The following is a 22,767-nucleotide window of genomic DNA, read 5'->3' on the forward strand; positions in this document are numbered from 1 at the left end:
GACAGATTAAATTATTTTCAGCCCTTGACAGCATTGCATTCTATTCTTAACAAAAAATCTGGCCGCCATATTCCTTTCTGTGCTATTTTTTCTTTATTTTTAGCTGTCACTTCCGTCACAGGATGGATTAACAAGACAACATCTCTTTTAATCAGAGTGTAACTTCAGGAAGAGCAGCTGTTCAAAACACAACCAACTCCAAGTCCTGCAAGAGGCAGGTGAAAATGAGTCCTTATGGACTCTGTTGCCCACCCAGGTCTCAGACCATGTTATAAAGTGGTTCAATCCCACATACTAATAATTTTATTCTTAATTAACCCATACTTCTAAAAGACTAGCATTTGGCAATTTCAGGGAAAAGCTATTTTCTTTTCTGTACCCAGGTTTCTGGGAACAAGTAAAACAAATTCTGATTAGAAGACGATGAGCTCTATAAACCAGCACATTATGCTTTTGTAACCATTCATTTCATCAGCTTTGCAGCGAATGCCATTTCACAAAAGTGCAAGCATTTTTTCTTGTATGAGTGTTTCCACATTAAAAAGCATGCTGCAGTCATTAAGAAAAATAATTCAGAACATTCAGTAAATTCATTATGTCTTATATGTGTTTGGATTATTCAAAAATTCATTTTCAGTTATAACAAGTAAATTATTGCTGATAAGAAACAGCACTACAGTTGAAAAAGATTGAAGAGAGTTGTTTCAAAGCCTTTAAAGAATGTGGACAGCAAATTTACACTAAGAAAAAAACAGGCTGTGAAGAAAGAAGCAGCACCAACAATGTATTATTGAATGAGGTACAAACTGCAACTCATTCAAATGCTTTAGCACATTTAGGGGCATACCAAGAAAAAAAAAATCTCCAAATTGAGAGTTTTTTGCAGAAATTGTAGCATGCTTTCCCATCTTGCATTTGTATTAGCAGATGCTGGCTCTGTGCTAAACACTTTGGTCAGTTTTGGCTGGACCAACAGCAGTTTTGCAAACAAAGGTTCTGTGCTGGTCACTGTGAGTGATACATGAGCTTCTGCACATTCAAACAAAAGCTCTTGTGGTCTCTCTGCCAAAAAATACATCTGAACTCTACAGAACAGACTGATAATCAGAAAGGTTGGTTTTATCCATGGTACATCTTGCGTAAGAGAGATTGTTGCGGGGGGGTAAAAATTAAGCTTTTCAATGGCATTTCCTTATTCATGTTTTGAGAAAATACCCACACAACAACAGGAAAACAAACCAAAAATTCAAAAGAAAACAAAACAAACAAAACCTATACCCACAAAACAAACCCATAAATTGAGCCTTGATCAACAATAGCTGAACCGAATGTCGGTAGACCTGAAAGTGGACAGAAAAATTTATTTCACATCCTCAAAATGACGTAAAAATGTAAAGAAATATTAGTATTCATGTGGATAACAGCTTAAAACATGAAGAAGGGTTCAGTTGGCCCCTTCTTGAGAAAGAAAAGTAACTTGATGTATCTGGGCAGGGAGCCTGGAATGTGGATAAGCAGAGACCAGGCTGGCATAAGCATAAGCTATTTTTCTCTTCCCAATTATAGGCTGAAGGTGATCTCTGCTTAGTTTGAGAGCCTTATCCTGTGTGTTGATATCCCCAGAGCCTCAGAGGTTGCTAATCTCAGATTGTAATGTTTATCATTACCTCTTATGGGCACTGTCAGAGCTATGGCTTCCCTAACTGGGGAAGGGCAGGTGCTGCCAAAACTTAAAGTGTTCATGTTTCAGGGCTGTGATCACTGGCCATTTTTGACTCTTCAATCACAAGACCAACAAAATCCACTGAAGCTTTTGATCTGACAAATTTAAATCTGATATTTCTTAGCGTATTAACTTTCCCTTGGAATATTTTCATGGTCAACTTCATATGAAGTCATAAAAGCTCTGTCATAGAAAATACACCACTGTCTACAGATCTTTTCATATTTTGCCAGTTGGATATCTTTTTCTCTGACAAGGGCTTAATACATGCCCTTTGTCAAGCCCACAATTCTAGGTGCAAGCATTCCATTTTAGAACTAGTCAGGCTAGCCATGCGGCCATGTCTCCGTGAAACAAATTAGGGTTGATTTGTTTTCTGAAACCCCACAAGCATATAAAATGTTTTTAAGGCTACTTACACACTCTTTGGCTGAAAAATGCTGAAATTAAAACTGTTCATTCAACTTGAATTCAACCACTTCATCACCTTTATGACACATTTTGTAATTAAAAAATCACCTTTTGTTAGTTTTGCTACTAGGATGCTGGTGACATCCATAAGAAAAAATAATAACTAGACTTATAAACAAAGGTGATTTATGGCAATTGTAGAAGCTAAAATTTTTCCACTAATTAGAAGATATTTTCTTGGACTTGCAATGTATTTCCTTGCAAATAGCAAAAAATCATAAGCTCCGACTGAAGTGTTATTCGCATTGGAAAAAAAAAATAACACCCCAACCTAATTTTCACTAACCCAGATTTTAGAAATTGCTGAAACATTTTTGCATGTCTTTGGATGAATATTTAGCCTGAGGCAAAAAGATGAACATGGGAAAACTCATCCTAAGTGACTAGAGTGAGATGAATTTATAAATAATCTAAAATAGAAGCTCATAATGGAAAATTTTAAGGTAATTTAACAATGTATTCCAAACTTAATATTGCTATCTACTTCACAGAAAAATAAAACTAAGAAGCATCACATGTATGTGAGAGGATTTTCCTAGTTTCAATCATCATCACAGATTTTATTTGCATCAAATAGAAGACATAGTGAAGAGGGATGTGATTTAGTTTTTCTTCAGCAAAGTTTTCCAACAAAGACATTCCACACTCCAAAACAGAAAGTGCAAAAAGAAGAGATGTAGTGAGACACTACTTCTGTACCTAAGAGAAGCAGAAATAGTTTCCAGCTGAATAAGTCTTAAGTCTGCTGCTCAGTGCAAGGCCAGGTGAGGAGTGCAGTAAGCATGGAGCAGAGATTGCCTGCACCAGCTAACAGACTAAGTGCTTGTCTACAGAGCAGCAGTCCCAGGAAAGTTAAGATAAATGAACTAATACAATGAAGTTAGAGTGCATTAGTCAGAGAGCAGTAAATCTCTGCATAGATGCTTTCATTCAGAAGTAAAGCAGATTTAGATGGCTACAACTTAATTCTTCTTGAAGGAACATTGGAAATAAAAGGGGTTGTTCTGTGGAGGGGCATAGACTCCCAGGTCCAAATACATAATTTAAGGAAGCTACAGCTATGTTGTCATCTGTACCATGTTCTCCAGCTTGAAGTCAATGCATGCATAGCTGTAACTGTACCTTAAGAAATCAGGCTAGACAGATTTGTCTGTGTACAAAATGTCCCTTTAAATTCATTTACTTGGTGAAAATATGTGGGTTTCTAGCATAACAGGATTTGTATAGTCTAGCTCTATTTTTCTATTTAGCTGTCTCAAATAATTTGTCTTCCAGCTAGAGTAAATGAACAGCATTATATTGTTTTCTTCCATACCTCACTCCAACATTAATGTATTAGTGAAGTGATTTTGGGAAAAACTGCACAGTAAATCAACATTTTCCCATTCTTTCTCAATGCCTGTTTTAATTAAAGCTATTTCCCAGAAATGTAAGACAATTCATTACACTGGTAAGGTCAGTTTTCAAAACAAATCAGAAATTGTCATTGGACCTTCCATTAGACAGAACTTCTCTACTTACATATACTTTTATCTCAATATTTTTTATTATTGTTCTTACTTTTTGCCAAAATAATGTGTAATTAAGTCTTATTGCTAGTAATAATAACAACAATTATATCACCTATTTCTCAAACAGGCTCCAACAGCAACTTAAAGTCCTACAAAATCTATCTAGAACACAAATCTTGATGCTCAGGAGAGGTGTGTGCAGGAAGATAATCAATCCCTTGTGCCTCTGCTGGTTGATCAAGCTCCTGGTCATGTAATCCAGTTGCTCTGCCCTTGTGAAATTATTAATACCTCAAATACCAAACTGGAAACTACTTTGTGTGTAATACTACTTTGTATTGAATTTCTGCTTATGTGTACACGTTATCATGAAATAATTTGATTTCAGGGCTCTTAAGCATGACCAATGGCTTTGTGAAATTATTTCTCAGAGTATTTCTTCTTTCCAGGATTAAATTGGCTGCAATAATTGAAATAGACATTATTGCTAGTAGTTTATCAAAATATTTAATTAAAAGCAAATTTTAGGGCACCAGTTTGCCTGGTTCTCAATACTGTTTGAATCTTTTAATTTCAGTCACTTCCATCTGGGATTTTTATTCATTATAACCTTTCCTCATATTTCAGTTCAATCTTTCAAAAATGAGGTTTATAGATTAAACTCTCTTGTAAATTGTAGGACTTGTACTCAGAGGATTTGACTATTCAAAAAAATGTAATTAAATTACTTTTAAAACTCTAGTGTTCCCACATATTGTGCAGAAGACAGAAGTGTTTTTTCCATTTCCTGCTATTAAAAATATACATTTTACTTCTGGATTTTTTCTATGAAAAACAATAAAAGACTGTATTTGTACATATTTCCTGAAGGTACTTTAGAAGGTAACAGTAAAATTCCTTGAGGATTTATGTCTTTATCACACTGTAGACAGAGGCCAGACAAAATGTTTTCTTGTAATTGTTACTCCTATTTACAAGTCGCATTGTTGCGATTAAATATGAGCACAAAGTATAGAATAAAAAAATTGTTGTGTGCTTCAGCAACTGGTTGTATAACTAGAGACTGCATTATCAGGCACATGAATAATGGGACTTAATTAATGACAGCTGAACATTTCTTTTTTCCTGGCATCTTATAATTCCTTTGTAATAATTTCTGCAATGTTAAAATTGTTCTGTGTAAAGAAATGCACTTTTGTATAGATTAAAGGGTACACAAGAGGATCTTTTGGTCAAGATTGCAGCATCATTTGTGTATTTAGATTACTTTGTTTGAAAAGACCTTAACTGGGATCCTTGCTAATGGATCCGAGTTCATCATTATTGCCTGGATTGCCCAATGGTATACCCTAAAAATTTCATTTTGATAAAACATGATTTATTAAATAGTTGAGAAACAGTTCTAGGCAGTCCAGATGACCTGATTAGCACAGAATTAGAGGTGAAAAATACTATAAAAACATTTTACAGAGATGTAAATACTATAAAACCACACTAACAATACATATAGAAATGAAGATTATTGCATGAGGGAGGGTGTACGTGTACCCAAAATATTTTTAATGAGCCTCCTTCTTGCTTCCCTCCCACCACCATCAAGCTGAGCCCCGGTGTATTAGAGGGATGCTCATCAAGTTTTATGTGGCCCAGCCTTTATGGAGGAGCTCTCTTAGGCAAAATCCCAGGAAACAACTTTGTTTACACGACCTCTGAAAACCAGTCCAAACCAGTTCCTCTGTGGGTTTTTGGAAAGTGCCAGTTATAGGAGATTAAACAGCCTGAAAAAGAGCAAGTTCTTAAAATGGAAGTTTTTCTTATCTCTGATACACACCTGGCTCACTCTTAACTACGACTTCCTAACTTGGATGGCACCCACTGGCCTATAAATTTGCTTTTTTCCTTGCCCAACACACTTCATGCCTTTTGCACCAGAGGAAGTTCATCAACACTCAACTTTCTTGCACCTTTGTTAGAAAACTGATTTCTGGAAAAGTTTGGGCAGAGGAATCTTATTATGAATGCGCATTTTCAATCTAGCTACACAAGCATAAAATTACGATTTTTTTGGTAATGCTAAGGTATACATGAATTTTTGATCATTTGCAGTCTGTGCCAACTGATCTTTGAATGCTTCTATGATACAATAGCAAAGGTTAACCAAGTTAGCAAACAAAAATTATGTAGTTAACAAAGACACTGTATGTTACACAAATGTATGTGAGAAAACAGACAAAAATCCAGTTACCCTTTGCTGGTGTTCGTTTTTCAGGTCTCTCTGTTTTCTGTTTTTGAATTTCTGAAAAAAAATGGAACGCAGATCTATCAATATTAAAATAATTTTCACACTCAAAAAATAACAAAAGCATTCTCACATTAAAATAAATAAAAAGTGCGTAAAATATTAGGACTGCACCATGGCTTTATTATCTGCATAGTCAGAGATATACAATGTAGTTCAAATTTATATACGTACAGACAATATATATGGATGAAAATCACAAAATTAAGGGTCTTTAATAAGTATTCTGTATTTAATTGAGCCATACAACTACTTTTAAAGGCAAGAACAGGTTTTTCTGATCTGTAATAACTATACAGTTACACACGTTGGTCATGATTCAGAAAAGCATGCTTTTACTAAACATTTTTTTGAGTTATTTATCTTGAGTTGTTTATCAATATTAGTATTTTATGTTTTCCAAACTTCCTATTGGAAGGAAAAAAATGTTCTTTTTACTGCATTTTCTAAAATTTTTAAATCTCACATACTGAACTGGTATCTCCAACACACAATAAAAGGTAGACTCTATGTTCTATACAATGTTCTATACAAACTAGAGAGATAAAAAGTTCCCATGTTAGGGATTGCTGTCTTGGAGAATGACTCATTTTGATCATGCTGTACACCAAAAACTGAGAACTGTCTTCTTAGAGGAGGTAGGGGTACAGTATTTATCTGCCCTTTTTATGTCATTCCTTTTGAACAAAACTTTTCAGCGCAATATTGATATTAAATTACGGCTATATACCTCTATATAAATCTTTCTTCTACTGTCCTTATTGTGTCAAAACCAGGATCATATAACAAAGGTAAAGTGCTGAATTTTCGAAAAAGGAAACCAGAATTAAAGCCCTCTTTCCACACATTTGTAGAAATTTAAAGAGCATTTATTATAGCTGTGCAATAAAGTCATTAAGACTATACAGAGGGCCTGGTTTATCATATTGTGCACATATTTCTTGCAGTAGGAAACTGCTCTAAAATACTATATGCAATTTGTTTTCTACAAAAGCAAATGCAAACCTCACTAGGCTCTGTGGGAGATGCCTTCTTGCATTTCAGTGTTACCTGTAGTCTGCAGGGACTAAATAACAAGAACAGTGACTGCAAAATTATCCAACAGTGAAAAAAGTTATGCATATTACATCTCAAGTCTAGGAAGTTACTCTAATGCTTACTGAAGACAACTGAAATATTTCACTTAGAACGTTAGTTATTTTCTCAGGATCCATATTGCCAAAGCAATCCAGTAAGGAAATGGAATTTTCCCTCCACAGATATTTACATAAGTCTTTGAAAACAATGCAGAATGTTTTACTGCATAGTATTTGGGGTCTGAAGTAATAATTGTGTGTGGTTTGCAGAAACAACTATTCTATGGCATCCGGCTATGCTGTCTTCAGATAGAGAAAATATTTCACTGAGATAAGGAATAAAAAAGGGTAAAATACATCACTGTTAGGCACTAATGTATGGAAACATAACTAAGCTAATTATATGATGTCATTAGGCTAAATGGAGTTTTTACTCAGTTTTCATCTTGCTCTTTTTAGCCTGAGTGTGGAGTTCATTTATTGATTTACTGTATTTCAGGTGAGCCTGGATTGTTTTCTTTCAAATATGTCAAGTTATTTTATTTCTATTGACTGAGGGAATCTTGTTGCCAGATTTTCAGACTTTTCCCACTTGTTTTGCTTTAATGGCTACACGGTCTAGTTTAGGTGGCATAAGTGGTAGGAATCGTGCAAGACAGGAACAGATGGAAAGTTGCTCCCTAATTCTGGGCACATCTGAGCAGTTTTCCATGCCATTGTTCCAGACTGCCTCCAAACACTGACTCAGGGGACTTAAAGAAAGCTGAGTCACTTCTTCTGCATTGCAACATACAGTGGAGACATATCTCCCCCAATTCAAGAGGTCACCCTGCACACAGGGATGAATATGAATAAATCATATTCTCCAGGCAGAGTCACTTACACAGAAACATATTCCTCGCTTGCTTTAAAATGCCTCAGCTCTGCTGCATTTCTACCATATATTATGTGTCTCAGTACAGAAAACAGACCTATTTTTCTTGAAAAAACGTATGAAATAAGAATAAATCTTTGTTATTTAAAAAAAGGAAAATAAAAAAAAAGAAGGTTTAAAATTACTTTTGATTTAGGGAATTTACTACTAGTTCAACTGCAAAATATGCATGGCTCTAGAGCTGGGTTTTTAATTCAGACTCACACTGTATCTGCAGTGAAGCTTGCTTCAAATAAATATTCCAGTAAGGTGCACAAAAAGACACTTTTTAGACAGGCACACTGAGAATTTCATCTAATTTTCTGCCACAATTAGGATACTACATGTCATAAAGAAACATACACAAATTCCTAGAAATGAAGTACATCTTAACACACAAGTGTGTGCATATATTTGCTTTTATATACTGCAAAGTGTCCCATCATTAAGGTCTCCTCAGAAATTTCCCATTAAAATCTGAGCCATCATAAGAAATTGCAGCCTGGATCACATTAATTCTAATATATTACATCCCAATTTTTTCCCAGTACAAATCTAGTCTCAATATGAGCTAATCTGGATCAATTTACAAATGAGAAAATAACAACTATTTGCTAACTTCAAAGTATTTAAAATCAGGAAGCACATTAAACTACATGAGATTTTTTGTTGTTGTTTTATGAGAGTTCTGATACTCTCTGCTTCATCTTTTATGACAAATAGCTTTAATTTTCTAGTAATCACATCATATCTTATTGCTGAGTTGACAAAGTGGTTGTAATATCATAGAAGACTTACATGGCCAGGTTAAAGCACGTAATTTATCTCTATCAATGCGACACATTGTTAATAAATCCTAAATATTGCGAATTCATGTTTAGAAAAATGACAGAATCAAGCAGCAGCAAGGATAATCTTTGTCACCACAGCAACCATCTGGATTCTTTATGAGATGACAGACCAGTTTATTAAATTATTGTAAAGGAGTATGTATTTTTAAAGCTGTATTTCATTGTTTGTTTTCTTAAATTATTAGACAGACAAGAAAAAATATCTTTCCCCTTGTGTTGCTCTAGTTTTGAATAGATAAGTATTTCCTTAAATGTGGGTTGGGCTTGACGCTAATTTCTCAAGACTTCATGTCTTGTGCTGACATACAGAACATGTAGGGTAATTATTTTCAATAACTCCAAGAAGAAAAGCTAGGAATCTTCTTGTTGACCATTTCAAGATGCTGAAATAAAACACACTCAACTATATTGCTGTCAGGCTGATCTGTCCATGCCCTGGCGACCCAAAACAGACCTTGGCAGTCATCTGAGGGTCAGTATTGCAGGCAGCTTTACTGGAAATCCCTACTGAACAACAGAGTCTGGGCAGCAGCTTCCCCACCCCTCACCCAGCTAATTTTCATCAACAGCAGTTGACAGTGTCTAATGAGAACACAGCACTGACTGTGCACTCCAGCTCCAGGAAGATCAGGTTGGGAGAAAATAATTTCAGTCCTTGAATCTATGTGAACTAATGGGTCAGCATTGTGCAGGTTTATATCTGTGTGAGGAGCACAACCCCTCATGCTAGGACATGAGGAGATTCTCCTAGTTCCTGGTTTTTCTTTCTCTGCCTTTGTGTTCCTGATTTTGATTTTCTGTTATGTCCTTTTTTATAACACAGTAAAAAGGGATAGCATTATTCTCAGCTATTTCAATTTTACTGTGTTATAATAGCATCTATGAGCCTTAGCCTACATGAATTACTTTAGGTACCATATAGAGCTGTAACACAATATAAATACTTCATCTCTGTAACACAGGAGTTCAGACTTTGAGGGATGCATTTCTTCTCTTACTGGGAAAGCACAACCTTGCATCTTGCTTCATTAGAGGATAAAAGGGTGAGTAGCATTCTGGCACCTACTCATCACCCTCAACTGAGTTTCCATCTTACAGATGAAATACACCTTTAAAGATATCCCCAAAACCATATTAAAAATATCAATGATATAGGAGACAAAGTGAGAAAAAAAAAGAGTCCTGATTTGAAACACAAGAATGCTTTAACTAAGGTAACCTAGAAAATCAGCAAAAGAACTGGAAATTTACCTCTGAACCTGATATTCAACATTACCCTTCATGCTTAAAATCATCCTGTTTCCACTTAAATACTGCAATGAAGAAAGAATGTTTTAATATGAATAAAGAGTAGTTTTAATATACCTAGTATTTTAAAGGTATAATTAAGCAGATGGTGTAATTATAATAATAATAATTTAAATGTATAATTAAATGTTTTAAAGAATTAAGGATTTTCTATTAAATGAGAATAGATCTTCTTTCCTAATGAATTTTACTAGCTGGTCATCTTTTTTGTGACCTGTTACAGGTAATACAGTGATATACATCTTCGGTGCTTTGACATTCTCTCTCTTGCAAGTATCTAAGTGTGAAAAGGGAAATGAGTCCAACTCAGAGTCTGGTGAGACAGAGGTTAATAATTTGCTTTTGAGGAGTTAAAGTCCTTACAGCTATTGCCAGCAATTTAGTGGGGCTGGATCCTTGCTAGTTTATCAAGACTAATTGGTAGCAGGCGGCTGATTATCCTGAAGAGTTGGTGGAAACATACTGAGGGCAAGGCCAGAGTGGATGGTGTTAAGAGCTTTAGAAGATGAGAGATATGCAATTTCTAATGTGCTTTTGGATGCTGTCTGGGTGAAGAATTGTAGTCAACTCTCTAGTTGTTGGTATCCCCAGGAGAAATTTGCAATTGTGCAGCTGATGTCTATTTTTAATCTAGATAGTACCAGCTGGTGAGGGTGACAGTTATCCTTGCGGGGCTGAGAGGAGAAGAAAGGAAGCTGTGCATTAGAGCAACTTCTCTCTAAAGACTAATACATCAAGTAGCTGTACTCTACAGGCAAAGAAAATCACAGCAAAACCAAAAAATGGAAAAAAAAAAAAAAAAAAAAAAAGCAGCAGGAATATTTAACTGGGGAATTAAATTGGTGTATTGTGCTCATATCCAGGAACCAAAGACAGTGCAACACAAGGTCTTAAATACCAGCATTGAGTGTTGGAAAGTCTGAGTGACATGTATGACATATTCAGGTGACTTCTCTACCAGCCTGCTGGGAGCACAGTCTTATCCCCAGTGTTTTCTTAGGTCTGCCCTGTTCTGGGGATTCATAGCAACTTCAGGCTAGGCTACGCAATAACTTTCCTGAACTCATGTGTCATAGCATCTTTCATGTTAATGCAACAGGGGAAAAATTGCTCTTATCAATGAAAATACTGAACAGTTTGTGTGCTCATCTACGACATGAGGAACCAGAGCACACACAGAGTGCCTGTTAAATATGATTTCAGAATTTTTTATCCAGCTTTTTGGAAATTACAACCACAAATTAGAGTGAGAGGGAAGGGAAGGGAAGGGAAGGGAAGGGAAGGGAAGGGAAGGGAAGGGAAGGGAAGGGAAGGGAAGGGAAGGGAAGGGAAGGGAAGGGAAGGGAAGGGAATCATCAGTTTAACAAGGCAAATGAAACTTGACATGTTACATAACCTTTCCTTTCCTTCCAAATATAATAATAATAATAATAATAATAATAATAATAATAATAACGTTTCTGAGGGTCATGAGCATGGGCCTCATTTGCTACATCCTCTCCTTGGCACAGCAGCAGCTGTGAAGGGACCTGAGTTCACTCAAAAATATGCAAGACGCCAGTTTTGATGCTGTGGCTTTAACTGAGTTTTGGAAAAGTTCATTTTCCAGGTCAGGCACAGCAGTCTCCAGCCAGTGGGGATGTGTTTAATGCCCTCTCCTCTCAGAGTAAGAACCTCCCCAGAGCTCCATTACTGGGGAACAAATTAAGATTTCCACAGAGATTGCATGGATATCTTAAGGTTTACCCTGATTTAAGAGGATAACTCAAACAGCCACAAAACTTTCTCCTACACTTCTGTCCGGGGTCTCCACTAGCCTTGTGGTCCAAAGCTCTCTCTTTCTCTTTCAAAATATAGTTGATAAGTTTGAATTGAATATTTTCAGCTCAAGTTGAAAACAAATCACTATTCTGCAAAAGGCAAAAAACCCTATAATTGAATATCCCTGTATCCTATATTGCTTTTTTTATCTGTGTAATATGGAAAATATTTTCTTTCTTTTATAAAATGCTATTTTATGGTGGATATGCTATTGCTGTATTGATCAATGTAAGTAAAACTAGATGAAATTGTTAAAAGAATGTTAATAACAGAAATGGATGCCACAAAAATGAAAAATGCAAAATAATACATATCTGAAGAAGCAGTTTAACATCTGAGAATTGAACCAATCAATGGTTTCCATCTTTTAATACAGGGTGTACTTTACAAAAAGATATGCAAAATGCTTTATAGTGAAGTGTAGCCTAGGGAGACAGCAAAAGCCTTTTAGTGAGATCTTTAATAGCAACTCATACACAGAGAAGTGAACATTACCATTCAGCAACATAAGAGAAACTGAATTCAGAAGGCATTATCAGTACAAATAGGTATATATTTTGGGGATGAATGAAACAGTGCAATTATTTTTTAAGACACATATATGCCAACTAAGCTGGTAACACAGTGTTCAAGTTGCATTTATGGTATTCTGAATTTATTGTCTCTAGTTCATTTCCAAACTGCCTGTAGCCTTGGGTTCACAAGAAGCTGTAGATGGATTACAGCCATGCAAACACTGTGTCCCTTCACTGGGGAAAATGCTTGGAGTATGGAGAGCTCCCTTGGGAAATTATAACCATAGTTTTAACAGTTCTGATATACTTCCTAAGGCATTTGCACTGGTCATTCTAGGGGAGCAATAAGAACAATTGTCCCATCCACAGAGTCAGCTGGACTTTTGGTCTAATCATATATTCTTAGATACTTTAATAGTTGAAAGCAGTCTGACACACATGATAAATTGTAGGACTAATAACTTAATTATTTGTCCGTATGTTTTCCCTACCCTGCCTGGATACTGAGAACAGTTCTTTTTAGACTTGTACAGGCTATCATATCAAAACTGCTTCCAAATCGAAATTAGGAAACCCCCTGCCTTCTCTAAGTAGGCTGTTCCTTCCTCTGCCCTCTTCCAGTCAAAGCTGTTGTATATGTTTACTTGATTGCTACACCAAAAGATGATGCAGGAAATTGTCTGGTCTGAGAACGTCCCCTTTTGAGAAAGGTTTGTTTATTATTACAGATCAACAACCAGGTCTGAACAAGCCAATAGATTGTGCTGAATAAATTCTGACTGGCCTAACCTTGGGGTGGAGAAGAGGTTAATAGGAGTGGGTCTGGCATCAGATCTGGGGGACTGCACCTTGGCCAAAACTGCCAAGGGTGAGTCAGTGTAACTGTCCATTCCTCTAGAAGCTGACAGGTCTTTTAAGAGCATGATGTGTCTTCGGCATATTAATAACCAGCCTAATACTCTGGCAATGATACTCTCATTTCAACTGAAGACAGATGGATAAGGTGCTTCGCCAAAAAGTTGATTGTCTTTTACAAAATTTCTTGCAACCTTTAACAGAAATTTCTAGTCTGTATTGGCTTTTTGTTGTCATTTATGATTTTTTAAATTAAATTTTCCTGAGAAAAGAGTCAAACCTCCATTTTTCTGTCTTGTATATAGGCTAACTCACAGAAAATTAGACATCCGTCTCTACCTGAAGGATAGGTCTCTTTTACTTGTCTGTAAGAATAATCTTATGCCAATAATAAAACTTTTTTGGTAATACAGAGATGGATAACTGTCACAATGGTGATTTATTTATTTCTCTGCTTTAAATTCAATGATATTTATTAAAATTAAAATTATTTTTAGTTTAATAAGGACCTTTTTCTGCATGGTTGTCAGTGTTGAAGTGTTTGTACTTCTTTACTATTTACAGATCTTTATTTCCAATTTTATGCTTTCTCAGCTCTTTTCCAAACGCAGTAGTGTCCACAAAAAAAAAAAACAAAAAAAAAAACAAAAAAAACCCCAACAAACAAACAAAAAACCTCCCCACCTTCTTTTTTATAGCAATAATTTCTAGTAAAAACATACAGGCAAAGAGCTGTAAAATAGTAGAACGTGTCTCTAAAGGTAAAACTAACCCTGAAAAAATGAAAAACATTATCAGTCATAACTGTAATAGAAAAAAATAAAAATAAAAGCAAATTAAGCCTGAAAGAAAGATTTAAACTTCTCTGTCTTTTGTGAAAATGCCCTATAGTTTTTGTACATTGAGAATATGCATTGTTAAAGACTGCAAAGTCCTGCCCAGAATAATCTTTCACTATGTCCACTGAAGAATACTGCTTTGCCAGACAATATTAAATGTTCATTCTTTTCCAATTATTGAAGATAAATATTAGTGATAAGACTTGGACTGGCAAAAATAATTGCAATAAAAAAAAAAGGTGCTTGAGAGATATTTTCATATCTTCTAAAGGATTCTGAAACTGATAATAATCCCATTGCCTGTGGAAGCCCATTGTCATTACTTGTACTTCTATTATCTTTGCTTTTAATTTACATCTCTAGGAAAGTGATCTTTGCTTTCTTCAGGATCATAATTATGATAAGACTTTTCTTCTTTCATGGCCAGACAATGTCCTTGCCACTCCCCTTGAATTTTTTCCAATATGCAATTGTATTGTGATACTAGCAATCTTATTTTTTCAGTTACTATATTCCATTATAAAGTAATGTGCAAACATTTTAACATTCATAAAATCTGCTAATCAGCAAAGCAAAAGAGGGAAGGCTTGTCTGTTCACTAAAAATAGACATGGAGATTTTTCAAAAAGTCTCATTCTATTCATGAATACTACAATAGCTGTGAGTTAGATTCAATACAGATACTTAAATATCAGGCACAGCAACCATAGTGCACACTTCCAGAGTGAAATTTGAGAGAGGTTTCCCATAAAATTGTGAAAAATGACAAACTGTTCATATTCTGGAGATATCAGTATTGTGCTGCAGAATCTCACTGGGGTTTTTTCTCTTGTTTAAAATGTTCAAATGCCAGTGTCACCTAAAGAAGAATCCTTTATAAAGCTGTAGATAAAATTCCTGCTCAGAGTGGAAGGGATTTTGATGCATAAATGGTCATGTAGGCAGAGAAAACTTTTTAACCAAAAAATTTGGTTCTAATTTCATGGATCAAACCAACATTTCGACACCCAAAAATCTGCAGATCTATTTGCATAGATGGTCCTTTTTTGGGTCCAGCCCTAACAGCAGCAACATGGAAAAGATCAGCAATGCAGTGTCTTGCTTTGTTTTGTTTTACAAAGCTTTGCTTCTGGAAGTCTTATTTATGGACCATGCAAATGACAGCACAAATTAGCTAAGAAAAGCCACTTGGAGAGATTTGCACCTTGTGCTCAGGGGAACAGATTGTGATGTTTGTGAGAGTGCTACCTGCAGGAGCTCACCTGAGCCCTGAGCCCACCTGCCAGGGATTTGCCTTCTGTGCTCACGAGCTGTAGCACTGGGAGACAGTTTCATTGTGCCTAAGCAGAAAAGCACTAGGCTACACCACAGAGCTCTCAGAAAACTTCTGTTTAGCCTAAGACCCTGACAATTTAGCTCTTTGATGTTTATACAGTTTGAAGAGAAGTCTGCAGAGAGGCCGTGAGGGGCTGGGAGGTGCCTGTCACTGAGGAGACACACGCAGTACTCTGCTCTGGCATTTCCAAGGGACTCGTGGCTTCAGGCCACATGTGTTGTATTTCTGTAGCCCAGTAAAAGAGGTGACAAAATCAAGTATAAACAAGGCCAGATCCTGTCTGCCAGGATGAAATGGAGACCTCCAGTCACCTGGAGATGGCAAGTTATTTGAGGATGTTGTTATGTGAAAGCTTATGGCATTACTTAGGACAGAAATGGGTGCTATCTTCAGCAGGCCCAGTCTGAGAAAGCGTTTTGCAGGGAGACAGGGATGTAAATGTCTATACCCTAAAAGACAGAGGGAATATCTTGAACACACATCCTGGAAGTGGAAAAACCCACTCAAAATTTGTTTTACCGCTCAGGCAGATGAAGCATGTTTGAATTTGGGCCTTTTCACATCTGACTGTGTGTGACTGTGTTATCTTGTAAGATACCAGATCTGGAGAAATCACCAACTCCTTGTCCCTTTCCTTTTTACCACAGATAGAAGAGCCTCTCAGGATTCATGTCCAGGGCCAGGCTGTGAGCTTTGATAGTGAGGAAAACATTCCCAGCTGGAAGTTAGATGTTTAGCTCCTTGGATGGAGCAAGATTAGGTCCAAATAATCATATAACTTTCCATTGCTTACAGTTTAAACAGCCTTCAGCTTGTTTAGATGACTTCTCCGAATTCTGTTTCTACAGCTTTGTGTCCCAATGCAATGGGTAAGGCCAATGTCACTGATTTCCAGAGAAGGGATTGCAATGCTGAGCATGCTGTTGTCCATAGTGGTTTTGTGGATTATACCCTAGCCATGAAGCAGCAACACTTTCAGCCTGGCCCCTACACTGGCATGTGGCGAGAGGACACATTCCACCCAAGTACATCCTTGCCAACAATGTGCTACAGCTTCAGACTCTGTGCATCTTCTATAGAATTAAAAATGCAGCTGTCTCTGTGGGAAAAGAGACAGAGTGATGCTGAAGGTTTTGCAGTTCTTACAGATGAAGTAAAATCTTTTTTTAGGAATCTTTTCCTACACTGTCTGTAAATTTTCTTAACATGAGGAGTCATCAAGAGAAAGATAACTGATCCTGGTCTGAAGACTATTAATTCCTTGGATTGCAGATTGAGACTGACAAAACATTTCATTAAAGAGAAGACTGATCCAGTTCCAATTAACTTCAGAGAAAACTGGATTGTAATCTCAGAAGCAACTGGGGTGATAGATTCTTCAATATGGGCATTTACCTCTTGAGAATTTGATGGATATCAAATTCAGTTCACATAGGGCTGATTACACATCCTACTATTCTCAAGCTTTGCTCAATATGGAGAAAAAAACACATCCTAGTTTTAAAAAGCTTTACATTCTATCATCAGTAATTCCAGGATTCTAATACATTTGCATTTTGATTTAATAGAAGTTGAATATAAGTTTAATGTTTCAACAAAACAATTTCAATATCCATAAAGTTTATAATATAAATCCTATTCCCTTCACTTCTCTGCTTTAAAAATTCAATGCTAACTAAGTAATTTTTTCAGGAGATTAAGACAAAATTCTTTCTTTAGGGGCCTGTATTAGCTTCAGGTAAAATGCTTGACAGTACCTCGTCATTATTTCTCACTAAATATGCATTCCATATTATTATTCCTGAACTTTATTTCTGTCCAGACATAGATATAACTCCTTGGCATTAGCAGGAGTCCCACAAGCATGACAAAGATATAAATAATATTTCTGTAATTCTATTTTTATATGACAATTTTTCAGATTTTCTCAGTAATAATGAAATAGTAAGGAATTCTCATAGACCAACAGACAGCTCAGTAAATATTATTATTTGTGTTTTGAATGCAATGAGTTTGTTAGAGCAGAACTCAAAAGGTTAGTAACCTGCCATGCAAGTATTGACAGAATTTATATCACAGATATACAGTTAATTCTTAAAATGAGTACAAAATATTTTCCCTCTATTGTCAAGCAACGGACCAACCTTTTTTCAGGGAAGGTTCCACTTCACCTAAACCAAGAGAAAAAAACCAGATATCAGAGACAAGATCTAAAAAAACCCAACAAAACCAAAACCAACCAACCAACAAAAAAAAAAAAAAAAAAAAAACAAACAACAAAAAACCCCCCCAAAAACAAAAAAAACCCACAAAAACACCACCAAAACCCCCACATAAAACAAACAAACACTAAAAACCCCACAACCCATCACATTTTTTTTTCATGTTGGTTCATTTTATTTCAAAAAATAATTTCTCTTTTTTTATATACTAGATGACAAGCACCTATTCTGAGATTTTGGATTTTTAATAAAAAAGTCTATCTTGCTATGAAGTTTTGGGTAGACAAATTTGTGGTGCAGTAGTAAGTAAGTAGTAGCTAAGAAAATATCCAGATCTCCATTTGTGCTTCTGAATATTAATTTGTGACTACAATTAAAAATTTGCTTTACTTTATGCATGTTTCCACATTTTAATCGTAGGATTACTTTTTTTTATTATTATTATTCTGAATAATATATATATGGAATTTAGCAAGACTGTTAATCTAGCACTCTTTCCAGTGAAACCCAAGCCAAAAAAATAATCCATTTCAATATAACTGTAAGCATTTGACTGCTGCAATGTGTTATTGCACCTCCATGTAGGACATGGAATTTGAAGGAGTGATCCTGAATGACTGACTACAACACAGAGTGGGCAGGGTGCTCAAAACACTGGATTTTTATGATATAATGCAGTAAGATGCCTTACTGCCTATTCACACTCCTAACTGATGATGAAATTTCATTGGACAAAACACTGCCAGAGCTAAGGTTTCCAAATCTAGTGAACATCTGATCTCAAATTTTTGTCTGTCAGTTATTTTATGACTTTTCCTACTGCCATTAACACTTAGACACTTGAGTGTTGAAAGTTTGCATGTGCTTTGGGAGCTATGAAATGCTAAAAATGCACACTGATCAAATTTTACCAAGCTGTCTATTTTTCATTTCTGTTTGTCAGCCTTAGGAGAGACTGGCTTTGAGCTAGTTATAAATCATATCTCAGAATAGGATACCCAATTCACAGACTCACATGTAGCAGCCTATCTATTAGCATTCCTATACTGTGCAAATATCAAAAGCTCATGCATGTATTTAAAAGGTAAACACTTGGTAATATCTCAGGTTTCTGAGCAAGCGTGTAGAAGTCAGTTTCAGTACGTGTCGCTTTTTAATTATATTCTGGTGTAGCCACGTGGAATATAAAATAAACTACCGTGAAATGAAGATGTCACTCCCACACTCATCACTTGTCAGAATGACCAATATGATCTGACATGATGATCCACTGCTGCTGACTGTGAGCACTCTCTGCACATGTTGAGGAACTAGGGATTTTTTTTTGTTTGTTTGTTTTGTTGTTTTTTGTTTTGTTGTTGTTGTTGTTTTTGTGGGGTTTTTTTTGTTTTGTTTTCGGTTTTGTTTGGTTTGGTTGTTTTTTTTTGTTTGTTGTTTTTTCTTTTTTTTAATTAACAGAAGGAGAGTTATTTCCAAAACCAAAATATTAGTAATTTACTTTCATTTATCTGACTATGTCGGATGAAGAATGGTACCATAATGGCAGAACTTAAACTTCTAGTAAACTGAATTATTTGTTATACACCATCCAAAATCCCGTAAGTTCCGTTGAAATGTCATTTTCTTTTAAATTTCAATATATTGCCCCTTCATCAATACGTCAAATTAAAAAAAAGTTCTAAGTTCCTTGATGTATCTTGTATATTTTCCAGGGTTCTTTAGAATCTTGCTGAATAAAAGAAAATAGTTAATTCCATTCTTTGAAGCTATATCGTGAGACATATTTTGGTTGTGGCTTTGAAGTGATATATAAATCAGTGCTCTTTTATTCAAAAATTTATTAATGGTAATATTTAATTCTGACTGCTTTTCTGTAATAGTACATTATGACAAAGAGACCAATTTACTGATTGAAATAGCCAGTGGATGCTTTATTAACAACAATGTACATTTTTTCTTTTGTTTGGCCTTCTTGTCTGTGAGGTTAAAAGCTGAGTAAGCCATTTTAATGCGTGTAAAACAGCAGTTAGAGCAGTTACAGAAGTCTTTGCGTTACAAATACCTTCATCACTGTCATCATCATCACTCCACACGATGTCAGACAGTAAAGAAAAAAAGCCATAAATCCAATCAGAAGACTCTTCCAGTGTCTCATGAATGATTCTCAGTGGTTCTGTGCTGAGCTTGTGAACAGATCTTCCTGAGTGCAGAGTTTAAAACAAAAGTGATTTGAAAAAAAGAGCCCAAACCAAACAACTCCTTCAGTAATAAAAGTCAATCTTCATTTCGTACAGGACTAATTATACTACCTCTTTTAGCAGAAACAAGGATTGTGAATGTTAATTTTTATTATTCAAGCACTTGAGGACAGCTCTCCTTCCTGTGGAAGACTGGTATAAAGTGCATCTTACTGCACTTGCTGTTGGCAGAGTGATTAAGGACTCAGTGTCTAATTTGGTCTGATGTTGTATTCCAAGGTCTGGCTCTCCTTCTGAGGCTTGGCTGGGCAAAATATAAGTACGAATTTCATTCTAATATTCTTCATTTGAGATGATCTCTTCATTTCAGCCCAGTTTTTAATCTGACACAGATCCCCTGCCTTCGATGCCCCTCTAGGATTCAGTCCCACTCATGTCATATCTCCCTGCTGAGCTCCTTCCTCACACAAGTCCTGGCTGAAGAAATTGCTGAGCCTTGGATTATTTACACAGACAGGTCACATCATTGTCATGGACCACACATACACGATGGGAAGAAGAAAGCTGTGCATACTCAGGCCAGAATTAACCTGAGTTCAGAATAAACAGGGGTGCAAATCCAGATAGTGGCACAGAGACAGCTGCTTTCAAACACATACTCGTGTGATTCTGGTTCTTCTCTCACACTAGAATTTCTTTACTAGAATTTCTTTCACATACACTTGTGCACATGTGCATACTTTACTTGTTCTGGTCATATCGCCCCTGTAGGCAGGCAAATTGGGAAACAAGGAAGCTGTGCAGTTTCATGTCCTTCACCTTTCAGGAACCTCTGATGGAAGCGAGACTTCTGCTCCCCACTGTACCCACACCCAGGCAGTGCAGCCAGAAGTGGGTAATGAGTATTCCCTTAAAAGCTTTCTCAATTGGGATTTCACCAGATTTCTCTGTACCTGACACACTACTTCAGAGGGGCTTTCCAGCCTCTGAAAGACTTTTTGTGCAGCAATTTTCTATTTTCTTGAACTTTGTACCAAAGATTGTTTAGGAAGAGGGACAACTCCCATTCAATCTATGTTACTGCTCACTGTACTTGAAATTGAACTTTTGGCCTAGTCTTGTTCCTAGGAGTTTTGATAGAAATATGTATACTGAATTTAACAGTATCAAGGTGGGAATCGTACCTCTGTTTCACATTCTTTCTGTAGGTAAGTATTTGAGTAGGAAGCTAAAGAAAAGTCTCTTCAGATATGTTTCTGATTGCAGTGTTCTGACTCACAAGCCAAATCTTAGTATTTATCAGAAGCAGTCTCACATGGACTTGCAGGCCAAAAATCATGCAAGGTGCAGGCTTAAGGGAACTTTTTCAGTGACAGAAATAGGAAATTGTTCATAAAATATGCTGGTTATAAAACTTAGATATAGCTTTATTGAAACATAAATGCATCACTAAATAGTTCATTTTTTCCCAGTTAATTATTCTGAAACACAAGAGACCAGGTTGACTTTCTATTGGTTTGCTTGTTGATAATGCAGTTAATATTTTGTGAACACTGTATTTTATAGGTATATGTTGCTGAACAATCAGACACAACAAATAAAATAAAGGTGTGATATGATGCAATGACATAATTGCAAATAAATTAATTTAGTGCACTAGTGTGCACACTATTTTATTCAGAAAGATTGAGTAGTAAACCAGCAAGTACCTACTTTGTTTAGCATGGCATTTATTTTTTGCATTGTGTTCATGAATTGAGACGTAGAGATTTAATTTTTTCAAGTGATTCGCCACAAATTGCCTTCTCAAGTGTTAACCAGGAGACTGAATACCTGTACTAGGCTCTTAAAAAGTAAATCTGTGACCCGACCCCTGATGCCATTTGCACTTTATTCTAATCTAGAGGTACTAAGGAGTTAAAGTGGACTAATGGAATGGACATGGCCAGAGGTGTCTTAGCATAATCAAGATTTTGATTCACAAGCAGGGATGGTTTAACTTTGGATAGCTGCCTTGATTTTCTATATGGCTATCCACGCTCCTTTTACCCACTGGTTGCTTAGGGAGGGCTCAGTTGCTTTTACAGCCACAAGTTTTTACAGCCTCAGGGACTACAGCTGTAAACTAAACAAGAACTGGTATCAATTTATTTTAATATACTGGTCTATCAACTAGAAGTTCAATAACTGCTTCTGCTTCACAGGTAGCAGAGCTGTCCCCCCTGGGCAGGCAAGAGAAATTTTCAGAGAAGTGCAAGATCAAGAGCAGAGGAAATTATTCCAACCACCCCAAGGCAAGCCATCTTTGCTGATGAATCAGTCTACAACATCATATCCTGGTCTTTAATTCATAGCATCTTCATACCACACTATGAAAAGGGATTAGAAATTATAACTCTCCAAAGGCAAAATTGCATGTCCAGTCATGCCTATGCTAACAGGCCCAAGTTGCAAATCCTGTTTAACATACAAAGTTTAGAAAAATCAGTTTGGAGCTGTATAGAGGACACTTTATTCATATTTGCAAAATGAAATTTTGCATTCAAACAGACACTGTGAACATACTTGATGTCTTATGCAACTGGCACCGACTTTGAAAATTATGTCCTCATGCACAGATCTGTTTAACTTGTGTTGCATTTCCAACATTTTTTAACAGTAGTGCTAATAGTAATGATGAGTTCAAGAATTCTTAAGAACACCACACCAAGTAATGCTGAAGTGAAAATTAGAACTGATTAAATCCATGCTTTTAGTTCTCCCAACAACTTTGACAATACCAGGTGCTATGAGGTCCCTAGTAGAATGAAATAGAACAATGACAAAGGA

General features: G+C 36.0%; 1 protein-coding gene across 1 annotated transcript in view; it reads right to left on the reverse strand.

Moving 5' to 3' along the window:
- Window positions 1-22,767, reverse strand: part of TRDN (triadin) — a gene marked incomplete at its 5' end in the record, with an annotated part of 223,267 nt that overhangs the window by 152,831 nt on the left and 47,669 nt on the right. The window contains 3 exon segments of the mRNA XM_066315329.1: window positions 5,951-6,001; window positions 17,663-17,689; window positions 19,803-19,940. Of these exon segments, the coding sequence (XP_066171426.1) occupies window positions 5,951-6,001; window positions 17,663-17,689; window positions 19,803-19,940 (216 nt within the window).

This window comes from Sylvia atricapilla, chromosome 3 (assembly GCF_009819655.1).
Source record: "Sylvia atricapilla isolate bSylAtr1 chromosome 3, bSylAtr1.pri, whole genome shotgun sequence".
Taxonomy (NCBI): Eukaryota; Metazoa; Chordata; class Aves; order Passeriformes; family Sylviidae; genus Sylvia; species Sylvia atricapilla.